This window comes from Crocodylus siamensis, chromosome 8 (assembly GCF_052110815.1).
Source record: "Crocodylus siamensis isolate JL-2025a chromosome 8, ASM5211081v1, whole genome shotgun sequence".
NCBI classification, from domain to species: Eukaryota; Metazoa; Chordata; order Crocodylia; family Crocodylidae; genus Crocodylus; species Crocodylus siamensis.
In genome coordinates, this window is record NC_143402.1 from 43,750,022 (window position 1) to 43,769,606 (window position 19,585).

At 49.0% G+C, this 19,585-nt stretch overlaps 1 protein-coding gene across 7 annotated transcripts in view; it reads right to left on the reverse strand.

Annotated features, from left to right (window-relative positions):
• Nucleotides 1-19,585, reverse strand: part of PHKA1 (phosphorylase kinase regulatory subunit alpha 1) — a 73,802-nt gene that overhangs the window by 45,932 nt on the left and 8,285 nt on the right. For 6 of the 7 annotated variants that reach the window (XM_090059086.1, XM_090059088.1, XM_090059085.1 and 3 more), the window contains 9 exons: nt 19,108-19,266; nt 13,769-13,816; nt 11,362-11,530; nt 8,848-8,930; nt 7,243-7,323; nt 4,515-4,613; nt 3,363-3,509; nt 2,888-2,941; nt 507-629 (listed from right to left, as the gene is read on the reverse strand). In XM_090059086.1, the coding sequence (XP_089915212.1) occupies nt 507-629; nt 2,888-2,941; nt 3,363-3,509; nt 4,515-4,613; nt 7,243-7,323; nt 8,848-8,930; nt 11,362-11,530; nt 13,769-13,816; nt 19,108-19,266 (963 nt within the window). The remainder of the gene's footprint in view (nt 1-506; nt 630-2,887; nt 2,942-3,362; nt 3,510-4,514; nt 4,614-7,242; nt 7,324-8,847; nt 8,931-11,361; nt 11,531-13,768; nt 13,817-19,107; nt 19,267-19,585) is intronic. The other variant, XM_090059087.1, reaches the window with a different exon arrangement.

The window sequence follows — 19,585 nt, forward strand, 5'->3', positions numbered from 1 at the left end:
ATTTCTGTAGCCAACAGTACACACAGGAGCAATCTGGCCACTATCATGTCCAACCAGCTTCAACTCCCCACTCTGAATGGCTACGTACCTATTTACAACTGGGCCAACTATAGGCAGCCTCTAGAGAAGGGACAGGCAATTATTTTGGGTGGAGGGCCGCTTACTGAGCTTTGGCAAGCCATCGAGGGCTATATGCTAGGCAGTCAGGGGCAGATAAATATTAATTTTCTAAATTTTGTAGGGGCCCTGCAGGCCAGACAGAATGGCCTGGCGGGCTGCATCCGCCACTCTCCTACTGCTCCTTTATTTTAACACACTAATAAAGTCAAATCAGCTCAGTAGCTTCAAGTGACCCCACAATCACCAAGCAGCATGCCCTGCAATGGAGGGCACAGAGAAAGAACTGTAGGCAGTCTATCAGGGGACTTACTGTACTTAACGATCAAGCAATTAGTTCATGTCTTCTCTTCAAGCCAGGCCCCTCCGTCTGTGTGTGCATACACTACCTGCTCAGCATTGCCACTGAAGATTCCATCGATGATGAAGTATGTCCAGAATAAAGGCCACTCACACTCGATGTTCTCAAAAAGCTTCAGCTCAGCTGGCTCATAATAGAGACGATTAGGGTCCTGCAGGAAGATTACAAGTTAACAGGAATACAGAACAGCAAAGGATCTCCTGAGTCATGATGTCTAGCCCTCTGCAATCACAGGCAGTCATAGCATATAACCTTGTTCAGAAAGTGATCATGCTGCATCTTAAATTTAATTAGGGTTTTTTGTCACCGTCATCCCCCACAATTCCCCATGGGAAGCTATCCCAGGGAAACCTCTTAACTTCCTGCCTGAACTTATGCACAGCCAGTTTGCACTTGCAGATAGCAGTCATATCTCCTCTTGGCCTTGGTTACTCTCATAGGAAGAGCAGCCCTTCTCTGCATTCAGCCCAGCTTGAATGCATTAACACTTCTTGCACTCTAGTAGAAATATTTTTCACCTGATCCATCCTAGAATGGCACTTGCCTTTTTGTGGCCATATCACCTTGGTGGCATTTTGTGATCAACTAATACATTCAAGTCTTTCACCCCTCTTGGGAAAGCTATTCCAGGTTTACTTGCCTCCCTAGAATGCACGGTCAACCACGGAGTTTACAGACCAGGCAGAGACTTGGGAAAGGAATTCTTGACTGCCTTCAAGGTGAGAGCCTATGGATATTCCCGAGCTAGTAGTTAACTGCTCTGAATTGTGATTATACTTCTGTTAAAAGAACAAACAGGACAGTCTTACATGATTTAGCTGCACTAGAACAACTAAAACCCTATGGAATGCGAGACTCATAGCAATCCAAAGAATGAGGTGATGGATACAGCCCCCTACCTGCATTACTTCATAAACAGGTTACAAGCTTCCCGTCTTACCAGAACCTGCAAAGTAAGCTAACTATATGCAGCTCCTACACAACTATACTGGTTGTTACAGCTTACACAGTTTTTAACCAAAAGGCTGAAATGCTGGTAGCTGGAAGGATTGCTGAATGCTTGTTGCTGACAAGGCTCCAAAACATTTGGAAAAATAAAAACGTCTCCAGCTCTGAGGAGTCTAAACACTTCACACTGCTTACTATAGTGTCAGTGGAGCAGGCAGGTCACAGGAAACCACATCACAGGAAATCACATTCATAACACACACACACACTCTCTAAAGTGTAAATGTTCCACTGAAATACATGTAGCAGCAGCGGAATGGTGAATATCTGAGAGAGGAATGCCATCAGATTCACTTCCCAATAGCTTTTATTTAACCATTACAAAAATTTCACTCACTGCTTAGTTTGGTGTGTTTTAAAAATGTGTTCAGTAAAAAGATCTACTGTCCCTTGAAGCCAACTACAAGCAGTTAAAAGAGCTTCACAAAGCAGCTTGATGGTTTCTCTTTAGGTAATGTTTTCTTAAAAAGCCATGAAAAGACAACTTCAGGCTGGGCTGCAGCAAAGGAGTTAAGCTAATGCTAGAAACAGGAGGTCAGTGGAATTGAATTGAGTTTATCTGCCACATGCATAGCAAAAAGGTAACGAGAGGCAGCACCTGATGAGTCATGAGTCATGATGGCATGGGAATAGAGGACTAGAAAGGACTTTTAAATTAGAAGCCAAACAGGAAGAGAGTCTTACAGAAAACACCCTGGGGCTAGGGAGGGAGACCTGGGGCTCTCTTACTAAAGTGGCCAGCTGGGGAAGAGAAAGAAGACATGAGGTCAGCAGAATTGACCAGAAATTCTCTGCCTCCTGGAAGTTCTTCTCTCAGGAACCAGAGCTGTCCTATCCACAGATGCCCAGCACAGAGTTCCAGCAGGATGGCTTTGAAACACCTCTTCCTCCTGGGTGGTTCCTCTGCTGCTCCAGTGCTACTGATATTACCCAAGAACAGCACTTTGAGGGTCAGGAAGAGAGTGAGGTTCAGCAACTGCCAGGATATGCCAATGTACACTGAGTGGCAGCAGATCCTGGGTAAAGCCATATCCCCCTCATAGCACTCATTACTAGTATGGCTCTTCCCACCCCACTCTAACATGTAGATGAAGCTGCTCCCACTTTCTGTAGCCCTTGCTGATGTCCAAAGCTCACTCTAAGGCCCCATATTGCTGCTCTCCAGGCCCTTGCCTGCTGCATCTCTCAAGCCCCTCCATTTTCTTGTTTTATCTGACTGAATTACACCGGCTTCCATTCATACCACTTCAGTGCTAATGTTTAGACCCAGTTACTCAAGCCCCACCCCATGAGAATACACTAGGCAGCAACTGGGAAACATTCCAAAGCAGACGGATTCCAGCCAGCAATCCAGGACATGTTCTCCCTTTGCAGGATGAGGAGAAAAAGGAGAACACATACCTCCCTGGGTGTCTTGTATCCATCTCTGAGAAACCGGCAGCAGCCGTACCGTCCCTGGAAAGGAAAGAGGCGGGAGGCAAGTACTTATCACTCTTGGCTACTTGGTACCAGGGAGGATACAACAGCACCCAATCCACCATCAATACCCCAGCAGAACACATTGCTTCCAGAACCTTTGGGTCACATCCCTCCCCCATGCATTAGGTCATTTTATTACAGCACAGAAACAAGCAAGCTTCCTCTTGATTAACTTCCTCATCTGCATATCAGCATCACACAGGGTACTACAGGCTGGGTTCACTTCCCTATACCACCTCCAGTGACTCTAAGAGGACAGTAACAGAGAGAAAAAAAATTGGGACAGGCCTGGGGGGGAATTCTTTTTGCTCAGCAATTTTTCAGCTGGGCAGTGGCTGTCCTGCTGTTCTGGGGAGCTCTCCTTGCAGGGGCCAAGATCAGCTCATAAACAACATACCTGCAACTTTAGAATAATTTCCTGCTTTGTCTTCTCCACCAGCCCACCATCTTCCACAGCAAATGCTGGATATGAGATGACTGAAAGGACACTGGCATCAACTTCCTTAGATGTTGAAGCCCTCGGCAGCATTGAATGGAGAATAGACTAAGTGGATGGAGAAACATTCCTTCAGACTGCAGCACGCAGGAGCATAAATACAATCACTCCTATCTACAGCCTTACTAGTAATGGTACCCAAGCTCCCAGGTGGTAGAGTCACAGTGCAGAGCCCCATTCCAGTCACAGGCATGTCAAAGTTTGAACTGAAATAGTTATATGAGAGAAGGTGGCTGTGGTTGCTGGGGGTAGCCAAGGAACACGGAGCAATTCTGGGCAAAGAGAAGTGCTGTCCTAGCCATGACCCAAGCCATGAGGTTCAGATCCAAGTAGATGATTGGATTGGGACTGCCTCTGACATAGAGCTAAGGGACTTACTCGCCCTGTGGAGCTCCATGCCACAAACTGCTGCTTCCTACTGCATATGAATAAGCCCACCCTACATCAGATAGTGTATGGAAGCATCACTGTGAAAACAGGCCCTGTCTAACCACTGCTGTTTTGTTTGTGCCACAAGCTAGACAAATGTCAGGCAGGTATTCCCCTTAGCATGCACCAGAAAGTGGCTACATGACTTTTTCAGCATTTGGTGCACACACAGTGAGAACAAGCACAGAGAGAGCACTTCCATGGCAGCCATTCAATGTGGTGTGAACATACTCTATTGGATTAACCAATAGATGGGTCAAAGCTGAACTGCTCCCTGCAAACATCTTACCCACTCTGCACTCTTTCACTGGGCAGCATATTCAAGCCTCCTTTACTTTTCTATGACTTCTTTGGATTTGGAAGGAGTATGAGTTGGAAGGGATCTCAGGAGGTCATCTAGTCCAACCCCCTATTCAAGGATCATCTCCACTTAAGTGATCTAGAGAAGTGTGAATCTACTCTTAAAAATTTCCAAGGAGGGAGATTCCATAACTTCTCTGGGTAGCCTGTTTCAGTGCTTGATGACCCTCACAGCTAATTCCTCTAAGAAGCATAAGAGGAAATTCCTGGTAGCCGAGCCAGGCCAGAAAGTGCCCTGCTGGCCAGTTAGAGTGGTGCCCTCACCTGGCAATGCTGCACCTCATCTGAAAGAACGTGGATCACTGATTGGGGTCCTCCTTTTGCTCCAAAGAGGTCAAGTTCATCCAGGGCTTCAAGGGCTGCCTATGACCAGAGAAGGAAATGATGAAAGACAGAGCACATAAAGCCTGACTGCTGCATCACTGTACTGACTCAACAGATTAAGTACAATAACTACAGTGTCTAGCACCAAGACACACTTCCCTGCCTCTGTGCAACAGCTGTGAGAACAAGAGAGACAAGACTGAAGAGGAGGTTACACATGAGCCACAGGCCTTGTGCTGGGCTCTCAGCTCCATTCCACAAGCCTTCGCTCACCAGTGCCCTTTTCTCATAGGTCTCACCAGAAACAGCCTCCAATAACAGGGGAATTTTGAAATAAGACTGCCAGAAGCCAAGGCTCTCCACCCGTTTCATAGTTTCTAGGGTTGGAAGGGACCTGAGCAGATCATCTAGTCCGACCCCCTGCCATGGCAGGAAAGAGTACTGGGGTCAAACGACCCCGGCAAGATGTTCATCTAACCTCCTCTTAAAGACCCCCAGGATAGGAGCCTGCACCACTTCTCTTGGAAGCTGGTTCCAGACCCTAGCCGCCCTGACCGTGAAGTAGCGCCTCCTGATATCTAACCTAAATCTATCCTGTGCCAGCTTGTGACCATTATTCCTGGTCACTCCTGGCGGTGCTCAGGGGAACAGGGACTCCTCCAGTGCCTGCTGGTCCCCTCTGACTAGTCTATAACAGGCCACAAGATCCCCCCTCAGCCTCCTCTTTTGGAGGCTGAACAGGTTCAGGTCCTGTCGTCTCTCCTCGTAGAGCCTGCCCTGCTGCCCCCTGACCATGCGAGTGCCCTCCTCTGGACCCGCTCCATGCTGTCGGCATCCCTCTTGAAGTGCGGCGCCCAGAACTGGATGCAGTACTCCAGCTGCAGCCTGACCAGTGCCTATAAACTGCTATCGTCAGTAAGAGTGGTCAACATTATAAAACAGCATAATCCTACTTTACAGATAAGGAAACAGACGAAACACAGGAATCAGCACAGTGATATCCTAACCCAAATCCCTCAAGGAGGCTGACAGGAGCTGACAAAGGTGGCACAAACTTGCAGGTGTTTTGTACTGCAGCTCCTGAGTTACCCAGAAGCTGCATGAAGGGGAGCAGTTAAAAAACAGAAGTCATTTTGACACCAACTTGCAAGGGGAAAGGCTTCTCTCCTCATTAGGGATACAGCAATAAAGATTTTTGGGGCTGATACCAAATGGCCAATTATTAACAAGCCATATTGGCTGATACTGATCCAAATGAATTTATCTATGAATCTATACAATCACCTGACTGGGGTCATCTGACCTTGGTCCTCTTTCCTACCAGGGGCAGGGGTCGGACATAATCATCCATTGGGTCCCTTCCAACTTTATAATCTATGAATCTATAAAACACTGATATACAGACTGGCAGCTTGGAAGAGCAGCATCTAGCTGGTAAGTCTGTTGTGGGGAAGGGAAGGGGCATGGGGCAGCAGATCAGAGGCCCCCATGGTGAGGGAAGGAGTGGGGCAGGGTAAGCAGTGCACAACCAGGGCAGGGAGGGGCATGGGATGGAGCTGCAAGAGGCTCATCTGGAGGGCGTGGGGAGGGGGGCAGTTTCCAACACTGTGCATACCCCCAGAGCAGGCATGGTGGCCACATGCCACCTGTTTCTGGCAAGGGCAGGCTGCTGCTGTGGGCTGGGGTGGCACTGGGCTATTCCCGGAGGGGACAGGGGGAGGGTTGGGCTAGGGCTGTGCTCAGGGCAGGCAGTGGTGATGCTGGGAGGGGGGACTACAGTGAATTCTGGGGCATCTGTAGCCCACCCCATAGCCCCCACTCCCAGCACTGCCCACCCTGAGCACAGCCCCAGCACAACTCACCACCCCCCTGGCCAGGAAGAACCTTGCACTGCCCCCGTCCCCAGCCCACCCTCGCCCCATGCACAGATCCAGGGGGCACATGCTCTCCACGCATCCCTCAGGGGGTGCGCACAATGGAGGGAGCTGTCCCCCCCACAGCCCCCAAATGAGCCACGCATGATTCCATCCTGCACCCCCACCCAGGTAGCACCTACCCCAGCCCTCCTCCCTCCCTCACTGAGGGTGCCTCAATCTGCCCCCCACCCCTTCCCTCCAACAGACTTACTGGCTGGACGCTGCTCTCCAAGCTGCTGGGCCAGTTGTGTGCATGCTGCAGCTACATGCATGCCCACAGCATTTATCGGTGACACTACTGGCCACATTAGCCAAAAAAAGGCAGTTGCCAATAATGTCTATTTTCCTTTTATCAGGGCCAATATGATATGGACAAACGTATCAATGCACCTCTACTCCTCATGACTGAATCAGTTACATAAAGCAGTTATTTGGGGCAACAGAGTTATCTTGGCCCAATCAGGCAGCATAGAATACCAGGCCCTAACAGCCTAGGAGAAAATCTCCCCTTGTGTGATCCAACTACAAATGGGCCAAACACCTTGAGATTCAAGCTCTTACAAAGAGCTGCTGAGCCTGGCTAACAAAGCCAGTTGGTAACTAATGCCAAATACAGAGGCAAGTACAGAGACAGCTGCATCCAAGCTCAACACTGCAGTCACTCCAGTGCAGCTTGTCACCATATCCCAGGAGAAATTTAATTTCATTGTCAGTGAGGAACACCGCCTTCTTCCTCTGCCCTTCTTACTCACCTTAGCCATGCCAACCGAACTCACATTCAGCTCTGTGATTCCCTGGTTTGTCTTGTCTCCACGCTCCCATATCCCAAAGTCCTGTTACAAATTGAAAGACATCAGTGAGGCAGGAGTGCTCATGACACCTATCAGGGAGATGCTAAACAGTAGGAGGCCCCAACAACTCACAAGGCAGAACCATTAACCAGAACAGGAGCAGGAGAAAACAGCCCTTTGGTTCATGTTTGCCTAACTGTAAGCAACAGGGAACCTCTGTACTGTACAGCTACACAAGGCAGAGAAAAGCAGCTTACAGGGTCTCCAACCCAACACCTCTCCTACAAAGCTATGAGCTGGGTCAAATCTCACTGTAAATCTACAATCCTATTCAAATATGGAATCTGTTTATTAAAAATTGCTGTGCTTAGTGGAACAGTCGCCTTCACATGAGGCTGCTGTCCCAGCAGAGCCCTCTAGGAACCTGCAGGCCTCCAGCCCTGGATATCTGGAGCCCAAATCAGACTTGCCAACTGTAGATTTCAGAAGGTAGGTTGCATTATAACCCCATTATATAACTGGGGACATAGATGCAAAAACAGCAGCATGCCGTCACACACAGCAAAATGAGTGGCAAAACCAGTCTTCCAACTCTGAGCTCCTGACAGTGCCCCATGCAGGGGACAACACTGCCTCTCCAAAGTCTGCTGAGTTCAGGTGATAGGGCCAAGAGGCCCCACTGTGAGCATACAGTCTGGCCCAGTGCTTCTGTTTGAAGCGCTGCCCCGTCCCTGCCCCCAGCCACAGCCAGCTGGGAAACTACTGAAAATCCCATTTGTGGTTTGCAAACAGTATAGAACTGAATGAGGAGTTTTGGAGATTGAGACAAGAATTAGAAAGTATCCCTGGCTCACAGGGCAAAATGCATGTTCTGAGGACAAACAACAGGAAGCCTGAAAGTGCATTTGGGTTACACCAAAATAGACTGAACTGTGCCAAAAAGCATGCATGATGTCAAGGGGTGACCAAGTGCATCTCAGCAGTCAGCACGCTTAGAACTAGCATCAGAGGGTGTTTACCACTGGTCCAAACAGGCCACATGTGCACACCACTGCAGCACAGAGAACTCCTCAGCTGGGTGTCCAAGGCCTGTTCTATTACCAGTGATTTCCTTTGGGCTCAAATGACCAAGGATTGTGCTGCTAGAGAAGGAGAATGAAAAGGAAGAATGCAGCTCAGCTTGCATGGAGGCCCTGCATGGGACCTGTGACTCCTTTGGTTCCTGGCACACTGAGGCAGTAGCAACCATTTATGTCCTGCCACACACAGAGCTGCTCAGCTCCTTCATTTCTGCTGCAATGACCCAGAACAGCAAAGGACAGGCACAGCTATAAGTTCTGCACAGCAACGAGAGAGCAGGTTTGGACTGTGGCAGCACAGGCCCTTGAGAGTGACCAATGTACCTTTCAAGTCATGCCATAAAAAACAATAACAAACTCACCCCAGCACACATGGCCCAGAAGCTAATCTAGAATTCCCCCTCCTACCACCTTTAACCTCCCCTGAAGAAAAACAGGGCATGATCTTCACACTCAGCTGAGGATGGGCTGGGAAAGGGCTACTCACTGCAGTCTTGTAAGCTGCTTCAATGTAAAAGATGACATTCTGTATGAAATTGACCTCATCCAGGCTGTGGATTATGTGAAGCCCTGAAGAAGAGAGAGGAAAAACTATAAACTCCTGTAGGTTAAAGCTAGGCCATATAATCACCAAATCCACATTCACTATCCATTTACCTTGATGAGATGCACGCAGACTTTGAAGCCATCAGTTTGCTACTAGCTAGAACTGTCAGCAGCTGTCATTCATCTCCTGCCCATCCCATACTATAGTGAGTCTTTCACATGAACCCACCCCATCCTTGTGTGCTCTCATGATCAGCTGACCACATATAATAAGAGACCAGGGAATCCCACTGAATGACATGAGGGTCAACTAGGGTCTTAGGGTGTAGGTGGGTTTGGAACAGAGACTCTCTCTTACTGAGAGAAGTGTAATGGGGCCTCAATCTACCCAGACCCCTGGTGGAAGGTGTCAGAAGGAGGTTCATGTGATAATACTGGATGCAAAGTGATAAGCAGGGGGCATTCCCATGGCATTCCCCAGCCTTCTAAACCAAGAGAAAGAAGCAGAGCTGAGGCAACACATTTCAGTCCCAGGTAAGTTACACACACATTCCAACACCTTAATAAAAGGTCAGACATCACACTAAATTTAGCTAAACCTGTGTGCATGGAATCTCTTGTCTTAGCTTAAATCTGGTCCATGTACTACTTAACATTATCATAGCTATACCTGCTAGTCCCAGCTTTCAGAAATGAATGGGGAGTGCAAATTGGTTTTAAAAAGTAAAATGCCTTTCATCCTGGTGGGGATGGCAGCTTGAGAAGGCCAAGAAATGGAGCCCTCAATCCCCAGAGGAGGTATAAATAGAAGCCGATTCCCCTCACCATCCCCTGTCAACATGCTTCAGCACAGATTCATAGAGCTCTGGCTTCTGTCATGTCAAGGCAAAATTTGAACCTGTGCTGCCAGCAGCCACCAGACATGCTGTACTTATACATAACAGATTAGAGGCTGTAGGCACTTCACTCTGTGTAAGAAAACCCATGCACAGCTAAGTATGCTGATCCAACCTGTCAGCAACCAGACTGGACCATGAAGATGCACAGTAGTGGCAGGATAGGCACTCTCTGAAGCAGGGTTATAACAGAGGCCTTTAGGATACAAGGCATCACATCAGGACAGATCTTATTGTCCACCTCAGCCCCTGCAACCCTGTACTCATCTATACAGAGTAGAAATTGGCTGCAAGGAACAGAGGGTGAATTCCCCACATAGGCTGAGCAACCTCCTGTGCAGTTCCTCCAGCAGATATGGCCTAAAAGAGTCTCACTTTGGGGCTCTCTCTACCAGCAACAAGGCAGCTGGTGGAGCTGGATAATGCTCAGTCCTTCTAAACAGCCTTCCCTGAAAGCTCTTAATACCCTATAATGCATGAACTCTCCTAAACTCTCCGAGAGACAGGTCAGTATTATCATCCTCCTTTCACACACAGGGGGAACCGAGACACATGGATGTAGCCAGGTACCCAGATCTACACAACACACCTCCAGCAAAGACAACATCTGGTTCCAGATCTTCTGGTTTCTTGGTTCTGCTTTAACAACTGGTCCTTGTGTTACTCTGATTGTAGGGAAACCCAGGAGCCAAATCACTGGTCAGTAATTTACAGTTACGACCTGAGTACAATGCTGGGATTAGGAGTCTGGGTTCCGTTTTGAATTCTGCCACAGCCTTTCTGGGCAAATTGAGCAAACTGTATGCCTCTGCTTGGATGCACAATAAATTTATGCTGTTTATATAATTTATGTAATTAACATTGGTGCTGTACACAAGGGCTGCCCAACTCCTAAGCAGCTAGGGAACTTAGGAGCAGCACCAGCAGGGGCCACAGAGGGGCATCCCCACTGGTACACCATATGCACAGGCACCCAGCCATGGACTCACCTACCATACCATGCTGTGGGCTCCCCCAGCACTGCAGACTATGCCACACCATCCCCTGGGCCAGTGTAGAAAGTATAAGTCTGGAAATGTCTGGCTATTGCTGCAGCTGGAGCAATGAGAGGAGTCACAGTCAGATGCTGCAGGGGCTGCAAATTAACCCTTCATGGGCCAGGTCCCCAGTTGAGAAGCTCCAATGTAAACCAACATAAATTACACAGAATCCCAATCAGGACATGACCAGGACAGCTGTTCAAGGAGATGCTATTACAATGCCTTGTCATTTGGTGAAGGGCAGCAAGTAACAGTGCTTGCCTACAACAAACAGCTAACACAGAATACTCTAGACATAGGACACTTACACCAGTGTAAACTTTCATAAATCTACACCAGAATCAACTAAGTTAGGCCAGTAGGGCTGTATATCATGTGTCTATTCCTTCTTTAAGCTGCTTTCCACATCTGCAAAATGAGAATACTGCTACTGATTCTCAGGGCCCAGTGAGGTTTAATTCACAAATATCTAGGAGGTGCCACTGTAATTAGAACCATAGAAATGCTCAGAAGTGTTACCTGAGGCTGTCATTTGCGCCAACATGAGCAGGTAAAGTGAGGTGGCATCTAACTGCAAATGACCCCACTGGTCATCTCCAACCACAGTTGCGCAGGTGTGCGTGTTGTATTTAGCATGCAGGCTGTCCTTTGCACTCTGGCTGTATTTGAACGCCTCCACCTTGTTCATCTGGAGCAGGCCATTATAAAAGGAAAATCCATTAGCTTCCATTCCACCCTGTCCAAGCTCCAGCAGCTGAGGGCAGGGTTGGAACAACAGAAATCTGTCACCATGTCACAGATCAATCCACCACACAGCCCTAGAAGCAGGTTATGGAGACACTTCAAAATAAACAGATTCAAGTTACAGGGTTTCTTGGAAGTGCTGCCTACTAGGAACTGCAGGGCTGGGACATCAGCAGTAACCTCACACTACTGCTTGAACAGCATCACATCTACAGTCAGGGCAAGACAGGCCCTTGACACCAGAGGCCCCATGGAAGGGTTTCACAAGTGCATAAATTAACGAGGGGCATGGATAACTTGAAGGAGACATAAATTCATCATGTAAAACAGGGAGAACATGAGTACATGCCTGAGCCCCGATACAGAAAAGGCTGTTCTTTCCCACCCACTCATGCCTCACTCCACAGCAAGGTCCCAAGCACTGGGTATTAACTGTGGGTCTTGCCTGTGTTCTGGATTCCAGTGTCCCCAGCCCACAAAGTGTAGGCACACTGGCTCCTTTATGCTGCTGTGATCATTAGGTTAAAAGCCAACACAGCTAGGATGAAGGGGAGGCATGATGCATTTCCTGCAGAATGCAATGGCTCAGTGAGACTGAAGTATGCCAGTCTCCAAATAGCCCAGTCAAGTCTTAATGTCACCCTCCCCCTACACAGCATGCACTGCTGTGGCACACACAGGGCAAACACTGCAACACTTGCACTTAAAATAATTCAGAAGGCAGGGGAGAGGGAACTATTACTATAATGTGTCTACCATGTTCCAAGAATGAGACGGCCTGGAGGGGGAAAGGCTCTAGACTCTTCCAAAGTAGCTATGGAACCAGGGAAGCAGCAGCCATCACTAGCGCTGGCATTTTCTGTGCATCTGGTTATGGCACAGCCCAGCCAGCAGTTATACTAGATGGAGAGGATCTAGAAAGTGGGGAGCAAGAGCACCCTCTCCTCAGCTAGAAAGAGTAAAGACTGTATACAGGACTGCTCCTGTCAGAGGCTGACAACTGAAGCTACATAGGTCATGGGAAGCTGGAAAAAAGCTGTCAAGCAGTGAAATGGAAATAAATGAATGGGGAAAGTCCAAAGAAAGCCAGAGAAGAACAACAACAGAGAGCAGGGATAGAAAAAGCAGAACTGACAGGAACAAGACATGATACATTTACACTTGATACATGGCTTCACAGCTTTGTTGTGCAATTGCATGCCAATTCTAGGTGCAGCCATCATGCAGGTAATGGGGCAGTTTATGTTGGAGCACTTTTGCTGGCTGACTTGGAATCAAGGTACAATGCAGCTGCCTGGTGGCCCCAGCAGAATGAAGCTTGGAAGCAGCTACAGTGGGAGGCAGGAAAGAGGCACAATTACATGAAGCCCCAAGGCCAGAGCTATTTTAAATGACAAAGATTAGCCACATGTACAGGAGAGGACACTGAGACAAGTTCACCCTTCACAGTGAAGGGGAAAGGGTGAGAGAAAACAAACACACCTCTACACAGTCCCACCCATTCACCTCCTACTCATCCATAGGGTCTGGCTGGGGGAGAGAAGAGAAATGGAAATGTTCCTGAAGGCATCAGACCAATGGTACCTTTTGGAATGGGAGGCCATCAGGTACTTCTCAATTACCCCTGCTCCAGGGCATCAGGGCTGAGATTTTAATGCCACAAGAGATGGGAAACTGAATGGAATCCAGCAAGTTCTGTTCATGCTATATCAACAGACCAAGCATCAGCATAAATCCCAGCTGGCACCACAGGATGGAAGGGGAGAGAAGCTTTGGCTGCAGAGAGCTTTTATGGGTTGGCTTCAGTACCAGACATACACACCTAGAAAGGAGCGGTCAAGATACTGTGAACATACGCAGTGTTTGTACATGGGGCATAAGCCAAGCAAGACATGAGACAGCCTGATGGGGAAAGAGCCTGACATGAAACAGCAAGAGGGAAAGAGCACTAGCTTCATGATGGACAGAGCAGCCAGTAACAAAATGAATTCTAGCTCAAGCCTATTTTAAGCCTTCTCTAATGGCCCGCATCACTTTTAATTTAAGTGGAGAAAGCCTGTGCCACAACTTTTTCCAGCACTTCTCTGCTGCCAGCTCCTGACTCAGTCCATGCATTGAAAAGGAGATGTTCAGATCTGCAGAAGGGGGTGGCAGGAGACAGGACATGCCCCTGGTACTGTACCTGTCTCATCATACACTGCAGCAGGCCCCGCATCAGTTTCACCACACTCTGGAGAGGAATGAAACAAACAGGCCTGTTAATCACATTGGGGGTGGGGAGAAAAGAGACCTGACTCAGCAATGCCAGCTGGTCTGTGACCTTTCCAACTCCCCCCGACCTGTAACTGGACCCATGGCTCTCGTTCGCTGTGGCATTTACTTTCTGGGCAAGCAGTGGGGGGAAGCTGCTGGGGTACAGCATTCTGTGAAGGACAAGATGCTGCAGCTCCCAAACACAGCACTGAGCAGTCCTAATTATTAGAGGTGAACCAATACATTGGTTTGATATCGAATCAGCACCGATATAAAGATTGGTCTGACGTGGCTGATTATTTAGCCAATAAATGCCTGTGCATGTGGGCAGCTGCAGCATGTAAGCAGCGAGGAGAGCTGCATGCTGGTAAGTCTGTTGTGGTGGAAGGGAAGGAGGAAAGGAAAGGAGCAAATCAAGGCCCCCCGAAGTGAGGGAGAGAATGGGGCTGAGGTGAGGGGCTGGGGCAGGTGCTGCCCAGCCACTGGACAGAGCCGCGCTCATCTGGGGGACATGGGGTGGGAGGGCAGCTCCTGCCGCTGGGCACACCCTGGGAGGGCACGGGGAATCGTAGAATCAGTGAGTCGGAAGGGACCTAGACAGATCATCTAGTCCGACACCCTGCCGTGGGCAGGAAGCAGCACTGGGGGTGGGAGGGGTCATAAGACCCCAGCCAAGTGCCTATCCAGTCTCCTCTTGAAGATCTCCAGGGAAGGTGAGAGCACCACCTCTCTGGGAAGCCTATTCCAGGCTCTGGCCACCCTTACCGTGAAGTAGTTTTTCCTAATATCTAACCTAAAGCTATCCTCCCTCAGCTTGTGGCCATTGTTCCTGGTGACTCCAAGGGGGGCCCTGGTGAACAGACTTTCCCCGAGTCCCTGCTGGTGGCCCCTGATAAGGCTGTAGGCAGCCACAAGATCCCCCCTCAGTCTCCTCTTGTGGAGACTGAAGAGATTCAGGTCCCTCAGCCTCTCCTCATAGGGCTGGCCACGGAGGCCCCCAACCATACGAGTGGCCTCCTCTGGACCCTCTCCAGGTTCTCCATGTCCTTCTTGAAGTGCGGCTCCCAGAACTGGACACAGTACTCCAGCTGTGGCCTGACCAGCACCGCATAGAGGGGGAGCAATACCTCTCTGGACCTGTTTGTGATGCCCCTGTTGATGCACGACAGGGTACGGTTGGCTCTGCCTATTGCATCGTCGCACTGGCGACTCATATTCATCCTGGAGTCAATCCTGACTCCAAGATCCCTCTCTGCCTCTGTGCTGTTGAGAGGGTCAGCCCCTAACCTATAACCATAATGCTGGTTCCCTCTCCCCAGGTGCAGCACCCTGCACTTGTCTTTGTTGAACCGCATCCTGTTCAGATCCACCCACTTCTCTAACCTATCCAGGTCTGCCTGGATACAAGTCCCTGCCTGCCGGTGTATTCACTTTACCCCACAGCTTGGTCTCATCAGCGAACTTGAACAGGGTGCTCTCCACACCCTCGTCCAGGTCACTAATGAAGATGTTGAACAGCACCAGCCCAAGGACCAAGCCCTGGGGGGACATGTGTGCTCCCAGATGGGATGGGGATGGGAGGGATGGGGACATGTGTGCTCCCAGATCTGTGTGGGGTGCAGGTGAGGTGAGGTGGGCTGCAGGCTGCAGCTGGGGCCTAGCTATTCTCGGGGGAGAAGGGGGCATTGGGCTGGGGCTGCACTCAGGGCAGGCAGCAGCACTGGAAGGGGAGCTATGGTGAATTCTAGGGTGGCTTCAGCCACCCTCCCCACCCCGTAGCTCCTCTCCCTTTGTCACCACCGCCCACCCTGAGTGCAGCCCAGCCCAGCCCCCACCAGGAAGAGGCTGGGACAGCCCTGGCCCCAGTTTCAGCCTGCAGCTGCAGCCCACCCTGCCCCATGAGGATGTGGGGGGCACACGCCCCCCTGCCCATGCCCTCCTGGGGTGCACACAGCAGCAGGAGCCGCCACCCCTCCGTGCCCCCTCGACAAGCCGTGGCTCCGCCCCACCCCACCCCAACCGGGCAGTGCCTGCCCCAGCCCCACTCATTCCTCACCGCAGGGGCCTTGATCTTCCCCCCACACCCCCCTTCCCTCCCCACTACCCTTCCACCATAACAGACTTACCAGCTGCATGCAGGTCTCCATGCTGTATTCAAAATCAAATCAGCTGATATGCCTCCTTAAAAACTGGCTATCAGTATCAGCCCCCAAAATCTCTGTCAGTGCATCACTACTAATTATCACATCCCATAGCTGTCTACTATTGGGATGCTAAGCACAATTGTGTAGCTGTAAATTCAAATGACTAGTAACCCAATGGTGGTGGAACTGCAGTGAATTCCATGCTTCTCTGCTACTGCATTGCTTTGGAATAGGCTCAGCAATGTCCATGAGTCAAGTATTTCTATGTAGAGACAGGCACCAGCCTCAAAGTTAACACCTGGGGATTTGGGTGCAGGCTTTAGTTTGGCCCATGAAGGGAATGGACCAGCTGAAGGTTGCATCTAGATTCAAATTACCCAGTGTGTGTAGGGTGCCAACCAAGGGGCAAAGAGGGTTCAGTTCAGCCCACTCAGCATCCAAACTACTCAAGCCCAAATACTCCAAATCCTGCCTTCTGGGCACTTCCTAAGCAATTCTACACTCAGCACAATCCCACTCCTGTCATATCATACCAGCTCCTTCTCTCTGGCTCACAACCCCCATGCCGCATCTGTTAGCTGCTACACATGCCATTCAGGATCTTGTATTAGCCCTATACCGAAGGTATCTCCGGTTTTGGCTGATTCTCTGCTTCGTCTCTGCCTCGCTGAGGCCCTCAAGGACAATCCCCCCTTCTGAGACACCCGCTAGGAGTGAATAAACCAAGCAGCAGAACAGAATCTCTCTCTGCATGTGGAGTTTCAGCTACCATGTCACTTACGCCTTCGCCAATGCATTTAACAATGGCTTGTCTCCCTTACACAATGCTCAAGTTTACTTACCAGCTTACACTCCCACATGGCATCTCTTAGATTTCTGCACTTCGTATTAAGTGCCCATTTCCTGCTGGAAGCATTCTAGCCATGTATTTTTAATGCAAGCATCATTATAGCGCAGGATTTACAGTGCCACGAGTGACAATATCCTGGTACCTGCCATATGTTTTGCACCAGGTTGGTCTAACTGTTGAAAGACCTGGGCCGATGCATGATTTGGGAGTGGTAATCACTATCAGGTTCCCATAAACTCCACTCTGTGGTGGGCTGAGCTGGTATGCAAGAGAAAATCAGGTTGACAATCCATCAAATCAGGTGAAGCAACAGTGACAAGAACATGGACTGCCACAATTCCCCCCCAGACTATGATGTCCCTTAGAAACGTTCAAAAACCTAATCTGATTTCCTGCCCTTCCCAGCCTCCACCAGTTCCAGGTTTACCCAGGGGTGGGTTTCATCTGCAGCCAATGGTCGGTATGCAAAGAGGAACAATCCTTGCTCCACAGCGTTTGAGTCATCTAAAAGTCTTCAGACTTCTGCGTACACAATTCAAGTCCAGATCCTCTTGTTATCTCATTCTAGTGAACTTTGCTGTGGAAACTTCCAGATGCTCTGGAATGGTTTAGACCAATTTTCCAGGTAGTTTCAGGTCAGAGAGCAGTTCTTCCGAGTGCCCAGCTTTCCTATCTGGGACTTTCAGCCCCCATTGCCTTCAAAAGCATCATGGCTCTAGTAGGCTGGCCTTTCCCCAGTTCCATTAAGTATTTCCACAGCAGTTCTGAATGATAATAAAACTTAGCTTAGAAAGAAGGCTTTGATAACCTTCTCACTGGGCCACAAGCTACCCTGCAGACCGCTACAGAGCAAGCATGTGAGGATCTGAAATCCTTAGCTAGCCCAGCTCTGTATGCCAGAGCAGTTATCCCAGGAAAACCGCACTGTTGCAAGTATAGTTGTATCCACACGAGAGGTGGCTTGCTAGTACGGTACACTGGTATTCCTGTTCTGGTGAAGTGCTCCTAGCAGGGGCATGAAGACACTTCTGTGGTCTCTAATATCATGGGATGTGGTGTGGATCTCCCCTCACCACATCCTGAGTGGCAGGCAGAGCCATTATCCTCACAAGTAAGGACCTGAGGTAGAGAGAGACTAAAGTGACATGCCAAAGGTCAAACACAGTCAGTGGTACAGCAGAGAAGTAAACCCCAATCTCCTGCAACCAAGGCTAGTGTGCCATCCTTTTTTCCTACTGCCAAAGAAGGCAGCAGGAAATACAGCCTGGAGCGTTAATGATTGCTACGCTTGATCCCCTCAGTGGGGTTTGCTTGTATCATTTCAATGGGACGATGCCTCTTCTGATGGCAAGTCTGCTCTTCTCCAGGCACTAGCAGTCTACTGGTTGTTCATCCCAAGATGTCAATCTCTTCCACAGCAGTGAGACTAGCCCTGTATGTTGAAGGTCAGACCCTTTGGGGATTTGTCTGATGTTGGCCCTATAAGCAACACCCTACAGGCCAAATGAATCCTGCATAACACCCCAGTGAGAACAAGGGAAGACTGCAGCAGTTTCAGAGTAATCATAATAACAAAGCATTGAATCAATCATGAATGATGAACATATTCTGAACAGAATGTCTTCTCCAGCTGCTTTGCTGAGTTTTCCCTCAGTCATCACCATGGCATCCAGGCCAGCTTCTGTTACTGAATATCAAATTTGCTCCTCCTACATACTCACTCAAAAGCAGATTTCACCATCAAAACTTTCCACATAAAAACTGCTGAGAAGGAAGGGAAATAACTTGGTGGTTCCCAAAAAGCAACTTGAGGAGGCTGTGGCATAACCATTTCAGACACAATGCTTCCCACAAAATGGAGAACAGTATGGTTAGCTCTGGTGCCTAATGGTGACAAACACCTCAGGGAAGGGAGCTGGAAGAGTTTACTTCAAGGCATGAAAGTGCTTCAGACTCTCTGCAGACTCAGTCTTCACTGTACTTACTGTTACCCCCAGCTCTTGAGGTTAGAAGAACTAGAAACAATCTTTAACACAAAGCATCAGAACTGTGATCCTGGAGCACTGTTTTGTGGAAAAAGATTGATTCCACAGCAAATTGTCCTGATGACAATTGGCCCTACTTAAGAGAAGAATTTAATGTAGTTTGCTCTAAACCATAGAGACTGGAGTCAAGTTCATGGTTCGGGCATTGCAAGCTGCATACAAGTTAGGGTGCATGTGACATTAGTTAGAAGTTTTTTCAAGGCCTGCCTCCCCTGGTCTCTCTCAGTACCTGCTCCAACTCATAAGCCTTTGCCTTGTCTTCATCACGGTCTGCATTTTTACGATATGCCAGGCCCAGTCCCCATACTGCCAGGATGCTGTAGACATTATCTCGGACCCAGGCGTCTTTATGGTCAGTGCTGGCTGGAAGTAATCCTGTCACTGGATCCTGTAGCAGTAAACAAAAGAATTATACAGGACCTCAGCTTTGAGCAGGGACCGGTTTGGCAATATCATTTATGACCAACAGTATAATTTTAAGAGATGTTAGACAAACTTTCAGATACCAAGGGCCTTCCTTACGACTGGGAAAAGTAGCAGCTACAAGATGGCTTATACACAATGGCTTGTGTGTAACTCCATATGTAAAGGAAAAGCAGTTACTTAAAAGGAATAGAGGAGGGCTATAAAATACAAGCAAGGAAACATTATGAGGAGCAGCTTCAAACCAAGAGAAATAGGTGTGCACCGACAGCGGTTTTGGGGGC